This window comes from Mycetomoellerius zeteki, unplaced genomic scaffold (assembly GCF_001594055.1).
Source record: "Mycetomoellerius zeteki isolate Tzet28-1 unplaced genomic scaffold, Tzet1.0 scaffold232, whole genome shotgun sequence".
Lineage (NCBI taxonomy): Eukaryota > Metazoa > Arthropoda > Insecta > Hymenoptera > Formicidae > Mycetomoellerius > Mycetomoellerius zeteki.
In genome coordinates, this window is record NW_017257208.1 from 384,343 (window position 1) to 393,824 (window position 9,482).

A 9,482-nucleotide genomic window follows, 5' to 3' on the forward strand; every position below is an offset into this window, starting at 1 on the left:
ATCGATTACGCTACTTGTGAAATCAGGTGTTCATTTTGTATCATTAATTGATAAAATCTTAAAACGGATTTGTCACATATATCCGACGTTTCATTCAAATAATCTAGTTATCCAGAGAAATAATCTAGTTATCTTAAGAAGTTTACTTTTTCTGTGCATTTTTAACATTGACTATTTTTGGTCGTTAGCTGATCAAAATAAACTGTTAAATTATTCAAGCTGTTAAAACGTTAAAAACTATTTAACGTGCTCAAGCAACACAAATTTTCTTAAGATACTCCAATCCTTCATTCGTCTTTTGAACTTTCGTGTACGTACTGTTTGAGTAACGTTATTTTAACTTTCAACCCTCCGCAACGTAAAATGTTAAGTCAACAGTAAAAGTCTTCGAAAAACAGAGCAAATTTTTTTATTCCGGATGTATAAAAATCTGAAAAAATTCTGATATATTTGTTAAACCGAGTTTTTCGTTCACCATCATAAAAATCAGATTGCATTTTATTAATTTTTGCAGATTTAAATAATCTATCAGAATCCACAATAAAAATATGATGCCTTTAAAAGGGCAATCACGTTGCCGAAGGATTAATATAATCTCCAAAGATGAATAACGTCAAATTCGTTGATCGATGGCCGATATTCATAGTCCGCTCTTATTTAAGATTTTAAATAATATTTTAAAAGGTTAATAATGATGACTCTGATTAGCTTACGACATTTTAAGATTGTATTTAAGATAGTCTTAAATATAAGAACCGCTTATAAATATCAGCCTATTTGAATATTCGCGGTTTATTAACTGGTTATAAATAATCGTAAACTTCATATGTTATCGCATATTTTGAATTGACTGAAACGCCGGAATTAGAGATCTAGCGAGTAAATTGATCATCGAACTAGTATATTCCAATGCTAGTCCAGTTTTCAGGTATTCTTGACAAGCGTATAGTCAACTTTTTCGTAAACACGTTGGATTAGAGTAATTCTTGTTCATACTCGTCCACGTATCCAGATATACAAAAGAAATCTCCGGCCAGTTTCACGGAAAGGAAAAGATAAGTGTACGCAGAAGATGTATGATCGGTGAAAACACTGTAGAATGAGTTAAAAAGAATGGGCGCAGGAATTTATCTTGTGAATGTGTGAATACCTAATTATCAAAATTCGGAATTGACTCTTTCTTCTTCCAGTCCTTCCTTTTATCTTAATTCTCACGGAGATACAATCGGAAAGCGGAGAGGACAAACGAATATCCCAATAGTTTCAAGCCAATCTCCAATTTCGAGGATCAGGCATTCGATTTCACAGGAGCGAGTTCCTCTCGGTTCATTTCAATTCACACATTCTTTACAGAGGAGAGTTTTTGTGAGTTTGTGTGAGGAAACGCGATCAGCGTGACTCGTAATCGATTGCTCTGGCCGATCGCTGATTGTTCCTAGCACCGCGACGTCACTTCCCCTTTGAGACCCCGGCAGACGGCACCGGCGTGGCGTCGACCTCGTTGATATTCGTAGAGAGATTCGTGGCGGCGATTCTTGGCGGGCTGCGTGAGGCTGATCTTCGCGGTTCGCGCGGCGGCAAGTTGTTGCAAGTCGTATGGTGGCCGGCCTCCCAGTCGCGATGCTGGCAGAAGGAACCGCAGTATCTGGCGATCCCGCATCCACCGCAGGTCTCCAGGGCGGGCCTACCACAATTCCAACAACTCTGAAAAAAGAGATGAGGATTCGTGCGCTCTTAGCTTGGCTAGTTTCTATTTAAATAGTTTATTCTAACTCGGGAAACAACAAAAATCAAGAAAAAATGTATAAAATATATTATATAATACAAACTGCATATCGGATGTGTACCTATCGTGAGAGATGAGATTGATATAGCAAAAAAAAAATGAAAAAACTGATTTACACAGTATATCGTAAAATGGGAGTAACTATGGCCCAAATTTAAAAACAATGCTTAAGTAGTTGCATGCATATATATATCCAAAGTTATTTTTTATTAGATAAATAGATACATTTTAAAACATCTCGATCTTGGCATGCGTGGTAAATTATTAAAATTTGAGTCAAAGTTACTCCATTTTATTACTATAATAATGACAATTACACAATCATAGCTATATATGTTTATTTTATCGATATTTAATAGTAACATAAAAATGGATTTCTTCACTTGAAAGAGAAAGATATATTGTAAATTTAAACACACAATCAACATTTGAAGATTCTTGCAAAAGTATGAATCAATCGCATGGCTATACTTACGGATCCCATCATGCCAGTGAGGTGAATGTCTTTTTCGTCCTCAGTGGTCGACGGTGCTGAATTCGGTGTCGTCGTCGGCGTCGCAACGTTCCTGGTGCTGGCCTCAACTGTGGTCGAATTCCCGTGAATTCTCAGGAAAGGGCCCTGACGGAGACTGCCCGGATTTCTTTGGGACAGAGGAAGATCCAGTAATCGATGAACCCTCAAACGTTCGTTCGCTCTCGACTCCGCAACCGCAACCGCTACGGCACGTTGCACCTCCGCCACTGCAGCCCTTTTCACTTCTAACACAGCTTCCTCTAGAAATCCCCGTGAAACCATTTTCAATTAGCGCCCTTATTTAATACCGCCTTATTTAATTATTACATTTCGATCATTTCAAATAATCTTTTTAATATCATCTACAAAATTAAATTATGTATTAAATTACTGGATATGTATTAAAGTATTGGGAAATTATAGTTATGTGTTTATAATCCAACCAAATTAAATCTGTTCAATTATTTCGCCTAAAATAATTAACTTGAGCAGCCACGATGAGATAACGACCTATCCAATAATTTTATTAAAAAATTTAAGCTGTTCGTTAATACAACTTTCTGATATAATAAAATTAATCCTCTCGAGCTGAAATCTGTAACACAGTTATAAAGACGCTAGGTCTGTAAAAGCCATTTAATTTATGTTAATCAAGGTAATTAATTTCAAGGAATTAAAATGGCATAATTCACATAAAAAAAAAGAATACTAATTGTAAGTATATTTTAATAAAAATAATTGCAGATGTAACATAAAAAATTGGCTTATTTAACATTTTTGACAAAAAGATTTCTAATTGAGTGAGTCAATAGACTCATCGTCAGCTCCGGAGAGTTAAAAATTTTCACGACGTACTATCGCACTTTATCAAAACACCTACCAGCTCTTCGTTTGACCTCGGCCACCCTGTCTTCAGTCGCCCTGATCGTTTGCGCGACGATCTCACCGGACAATCGCTTCAGACCACCATCTCGATCGCCAGTGGACGACTCTACTTGCACACCGTTAGTCGAAGACGGATTATTGCCGTTACTATTGCCATTATTACTGGTACCATTCTGCGCCGCGACCACACCTGGTGGAGGCGCCGCAGCCGCCGGGCTGGAACATCCTCGTCGCTGAAGGATCGCCAATGCTCTCTTCGTTTTCTCGACCATGCCGAGGATGCAGTTGAGCATCACATGGATATTCTTCCATTCGTCGTCGAGGCTGCCACCGTTCTGCGTTTGTAAACCATGACCCAATGGTTGTTGTGGCTGCTGAGTCAGATGATGCGGCGCGGAGAACGCGTTTATCTGATTAATCTGTACGAGACTAGGCGGCACCGGGCTCGGCCCGTGACCGTGGCCGTGCGCGTGACCTTGAATCGATCCGCCCGAGGAGTGCAACGGATGGTACCAGCAGTAGGACGGGTCCGTTGGCTGTTGCTGTTGCTGCTGTTGCTGTTGGTGGTGACTCCAAGGATTGACAGACCTCTTGCCATATATCGGCATATCGTCCATAAGAACGCCGTTCTCGTAGTACCTAGAAGCGCAGAAGATCCATCAGCGAAAGGAAGTGGAAATCAATGTCATTATACGCCACGTGTTAAACTTGATGGGATTAATCTTTATCTATTTTTTAAATCTTACAGCTTTTCCTTGAGTAAAATTTGTTATAATTCATTATATCATTGTTAGTACTTCTTGCCTCGAGATAAGATACTGTTTCAACGCCTATAGTGACTTTTCCGCCCTGTAAAAGTTGGCACTTTAATTATTGCCCTACGCTAATCGATAATATTAGAAAGGATGATATTAGATTAAAGGATGGTGTAATTTATGATATCTTTCACGCATTCAAAAGCAAACTTTCTTCAATTTGCTCAACCCTGATATTGTTGGTTGGTACATATATAGAACGCTTTTACTTTTACGGCGAATTGTTTAGGCATTCAGTAGTTTGTGCGAGGGTTGCCTGCGAATCAAAGACGACTGTCTACGTGTACACCCACGCTCGTCGACACGTGTGCGCTGCTATACGATGTGTATTAGCAGGATGCCAATAGGCACTCCAGGCAAGTTCGTCGGCACTCGTAGGCGAAGGGGTAGCAGGTTGCGCGGGGGGGCACGATGGGATGTTTGGGAAAGGTGGTGCCCTGATGATATATGGAAACGTCACCGGCAGACATATCGAGAGGAGGCCAGGATGGCATTGCCAGGACGCGCATCGCGTTTTGTCGCCTTCGTATTCACTTCGTGGCGCCCTATTCCCTCTCTTCTGCTCCATCTACGTGCATATCATCCTGACCGGAAATCCCGACCGTCCGGCGTTGATTCCATCAACGCCTCGGTTGGATGGCAAGTGGGATAAGTGCGCATTAAGAAATTTCGATCAAAATTACTCTTCTTTTTCTATTCGTAAGCGACGGCTTACAGTTCGATAACTATTCATCCTCCCGTTATAATTTGGATCTTTTTTTGGCATAAGCAATATTTGATTCTCAAATTTCTTCATTTTTGCTCAAATGTCAATTTTTATTACATAAAAGTTTTAATGTTTGTGTTAAAAAGCTATTTAATAATGTAATAGAGATATGAGAAAAATAATTATTCCACATTTTCTGAAAGCCTAGAACAGTAAAATAACTTGGCTAGATAAAAAAAACTCAAGTTATATAGATGAAGGGAGTAAAAATATGATTACAGACAAAGTTAATAGTTCGAAATATTAAAAAAAAATACAATCTGAATATTTATCAAAGAATCAGTTTTTAAAACACTTGGAAGCTTAGGAGCACACTCTACGGTTCGTACTCACCTCATTTTTATCAATAAAAACGTGCATTTATTTTCAAGCTTTTGTAGTGTATGTAAATTATATGTTAAATGGGTGTATTATCGATAAGAGTGAGATGTCAATACGAATCTACATATAAATCACCTTTATTTGGATTTACTGAGATCTCTTTTTAAGACTTTGAGATACTTTCACGTGCACTATCAATATTAACGAAATGTTGAACATGCGGAATAAGGTTCGCATTAATGGGTATTCGATTACGATAAATATCGGCGAGATATTCAGGCCGGCGGCCAAGATTTTTCCGAAACTACGGCATTTGCGGTTTGGCAAACGTATTACACGCGCGTATATACGCGCAGCCGCAGCTGCATGGCGTTTATTATCGTGTGAATTATCGTTATGGACGAGCGAAGATTCCATACGATCTTGCCGTGTGAAGAACACAATTTGCGCAGTAATTTATACATCTATTCATTGCGTATGTTTTTCTTCATCTATATAATACATAGAGAGAAAATCGTGTTTCTTATATCTTCAGTTAATCTATTATTATTACAATTATTTTGGTCTTTGCATTTTAACGAATAAATGGCCAGTCATGAATTAGTTATGAATTAGAATAGATTTGCCAATTCCCAAATTCGTGAAATGGATTTAGAATAATAATATAATTAATTATAATTTCAATTCGAGGCCAATACGAGCTTGTGACGTCAATACACGTGCAATAAACTATTTCTTTTTACTTTTAATCCGCGTAACAGGAACACATTTTTTTATTTAAAGAAACATATAGGACCTTGGGATGCACTAAAATTTTTTGTTATTAGTTTAAAAAAAATTTTCCAATTTTCTAACTAAAGAAAATTGCAACGCTTGGATTTAACATAAATAATACGATAATATTATCTTACAGAACAAAACTATAAATAATAAGATTGTGAAAAATTATTCCAAATCATTACACTATTTAAATTATACCCAGGATCTATACGTTCCAATTAAATAAATCTTCTGTTAAAAACTATCAGTTTCTTGCATTAAACATATATCGCATTCGCTATAGACTCGTATAATTGGCTTCAAATTGAAATTATCTATTAACGAGCCAACCAAATTGAATTCATTTACTTCGTCTAAAATATATAATTAATACGAGCAGTGAATAATTAATTCAAATAGCGATCTGTCCAACGATTGAGAACCGTTGCTATGCAATCTACGAATACAAGGTGATGCGTGTTCACACTCACGGGGTGTCGGAGGCACGGCGTTTCGGTGCATGAGCAACGCCAGGATAATGGTGCAACGCGCCCGCGGCGTTGCTGCCCACCGCGTGCTGAATGGCACCGGGATTAGAATTTGAGCGCATAGCGTAATGAGTGGAGCACTGATTACCACCGCCGATCCCATTCGCACCCCCATGCTCGCCAAAGACCTCGACGGACTCGCCGGACGGTACCAGCCTTACGGCCTCAAGAACGGCGCACTCATTGGATCGTAGGAACTGCACGCAGCTCTGCGAACACAAAAAGGATTTTACTCTCATTAATCCTTTTCTATCACATTTTCCTTTTCGTATAAATTGATGTAATTATCGATATAACTATCTCCTTTTTCTCGTAAATACAAGACATTTGTATTTTTCTTTTTCTAAAAAAAAAACCTGTACTTTTCTTTACCAATAAAATCGCTCACACAAAAGTGATATTAAAAAATTAATGTTACCAAAAAAATCTCGTTTGAAGTGAAATATTCTAGATGGTCAATCTTGGGATTCTATGGATTCTGTATCCGACTTAGGCTGAAACATGTTTGCATTTAAACAAAAATTTTTCAAATAAAAGTTGTAAATTTTGAAGAGGATCATCAGATGAGATATTTAGATTTTAGGCTAAACTGAAGCTTTATTGGGCTAACCAGTACAGTAATCTATTGAGTTTTAATTAATTATTTTACAAATAAAACCAAGTACCTAATAGATTAAGATTTGATTTGTATTGTAATAATCAAGATATACAAGATATTTTTTTTATTATGCCACATAAGATGTTATTAAAATTTTTTTAATTATAAAATACCATGTATTATTATAATATCTGCTTTAATGTTTGTTTTAAAAATTGTAGACGCAATTTTTTTATCGGAAAGGTCTAATGTATTGGAATGAGAAGAAAGTGTGTTAAGTTTTTCCCTGAATCAGGTCGCGCATGGACTGGAGACCGATTGGCTCGCTCGATCACATCGGTTTCGACTTTTAATATTCGTTTCACTGCTTTCTTTATCGCCGTTCCCGCCATTCGCGACCACCCAGTCAAAGTTCTCGTCGAGCCCCTTATTCCGTCGTGCCCTCTCTTGCCCCAATACTGAAGTCGGCATGGCAGGGTGGGATTTATCGCTTCTAATTCAATATCGGTACCTTCCAATCTCCTCCTGCTCGCCCCTCGCCACTTTTCCTTCCCTTATTTTCGAGCTCTTTCGTTTTCACGACTTGCAATTAACGATCATCGATCGGCGGACCAGGTATAAGACGTGGATGACCACTCGCGCATGTACATGTGCAAAAATATTTGCGACAGTTCCTTGGGATTCTAAAAGTTTTTGCTTAAAAACGATAATTGAAGACGATAACAAGAATTAAATTTGATAAAGGAGCGTAAAAGCCAATTCGCAGAATATACGTGCAAATGTGTATTAAACAATTTCTTCGTAAATATATATATAGCAAACGTTTCGACCTTATATTAAGTCATCTTCTCAGTGCTTATAAAAAATTTAAATTGTGTAACGGCGCTGATATGTTCTCAATATAGAAATTATCAATCCATTAATTTATAAAAATGTTCAATTATAATATTAGTCCTATCGAAATTTGAATAAAATTCAGCTTATTTTGTGTTAGTTCTTCTTGCGAATGAATTAAAATATTCTTTAGAGAGAGTTGCTCCTCAAATTGCAAATGGAATATTTGAACCTCGAATTATGTGAACTCAGCATCCCACAGAAAACCCAAATCCTGAGATTGTTGAGATCACAAATATTCATTACGCAAGTTACAGGAGCAAACGTCAAATATGCGAACAAATATTCCATTTGTAATTTGAGAGGCAACTCTCTCATACACTGTAGGACTCTAAAGAATATTTTAATTCATCCGCAAGAGGAACTAACACAAAATAAACTGAATTTTATTCAAATTTCGATAGGACTAATATATTGTAATTAAACATTTTTATAAACTAATGCATTGTTAATTTCTATATTGTTTAATACACTTGCACGTACATCCTGTGAATTGGCTTTTATGCTCCTTTATCGAATTTAATTTGACTTTGTTCGGATATCCAATATTGTTTATAATTGATAACAAGAATATTAAAATATATTCTCAAGTAAGTAAAATAATTAAATGGGTCAAGTTTTTTTTAATACATAGCCAGCGTATTAAATGCTTTAACGTAGTTAGTAGAACATGAATACTCGATCTTTCTCTCTCTCTCTCTCTCTCTCTCTCTCTCTCTCTCTCTCTCTCTTTTAATTTAAGATATAATAATTTATATTTCTCCTCGACCATGCAATTAAAAAATACTAACAATAAATTTATTAACACAACGAACGAAAAAAGCCATGTTTGATTAAAGACCTTCTAATAAGAGTCTGGACTTGAGAAAGTCACTTTTGATTGGTCTACTATGTTTTAACAATTCCTGAGAGAGAGAAGGTGAGAGAGAAATAGATAAGAAAAACTAGAACAGATTGAGAAAAAAAAATAGTAAATGAAATGTCTCTTCTCTCACCGATTTTATTAAAACTACTATCTAACATATAAAACTGTGACTCGTGTTCAGACCCTTATTTTTATATTCGATCGAAGTGGGTCTGATGCCTAGTAATATTTTTGCGAATTTTACAATTTCTAGTTCAAATTGCGCGTAAATTATCGGTCTGAAACACAGTTGGAAACTAAACTGAAATTAAAGTACGTAATATCACAAATTAAATTGACAAACAATTTAATAATACTGCTAATGAACATCTTCAAAACATTGCAAAGAGAAAATCTATCATTTTGATCACCTGAAAAGATTTTTACTTTTAAAACAGCAACTTATTGCAAAAATCTACCAGACTGTTGTAAAAATGCTAATCTACCAGATACAAGTTCTTAATAGGTTCGACAATTTTTAAGAAACAAATCTTTCAAGAAATTGCGACGATTTACATGTATATGATGCCGAGTTACGTCGAGACTTAGAGAAGATGCCGTGAAAGGAAAACCGGAAAACCAAGCCGTCGCGCTTGCGACTTTCGATCCTCACGTGCGCCTTCATCGCGCCGGCAGAAATGTAAATCCTCGCTATTAATTTGCAATTCGTTACCCCTCCGGGAGCGTCTGTC

At 36.7% G+C, this 9,482-nt stretch overlaps 1 protein-coding gene and 1 pseudogene across 1 annotated transcript in view; one reads left to right on the forward strand and one right to left on the reverse strand.

Annotated features, from left to right (window-relative positions):
- Window positions 1-1,204: 1,204 nt before the first annotated feature.
- Window positions 1,205-9,482, reverse strand: part of nvy (CBFA2/RUNX1 partner transcriptional co-repressor nervy) — a 47,291-nt gene continuing 39,013 nt past the window's right edge. Inside the window, exons 5-8 of the mRNA XM_018449163.1 lie at window positions 6,338-6,603; window positions 3,181-3,824; window positions 2,262-2,560; window positions 1,205-1,704 (exon numbers count right to left, since the gene is read on the reverse strand). Coding sequence (XP_018304665.1) covers window positions 1,450-1,704; window positions 2,262-2,560; window positions 3,181-3,824; window positions 6,338-6,603 — 1,464 coding nt within the window. The 3' untranslated portion in view covers window positions 1,205-1,449. The remainder of the gene's footprint in view (window positions 1,705-2,261; window positions 2,561-3,180; window positions 3,825-6,337; window positions 6,604-9,482) is intronic.
- LOC108723408 (uncharacterized) overlaps window positions 4,424-9,482 on the forward strand; it is a 21,270-nt pseudogene continuing 16,211 nt past the window's right edge.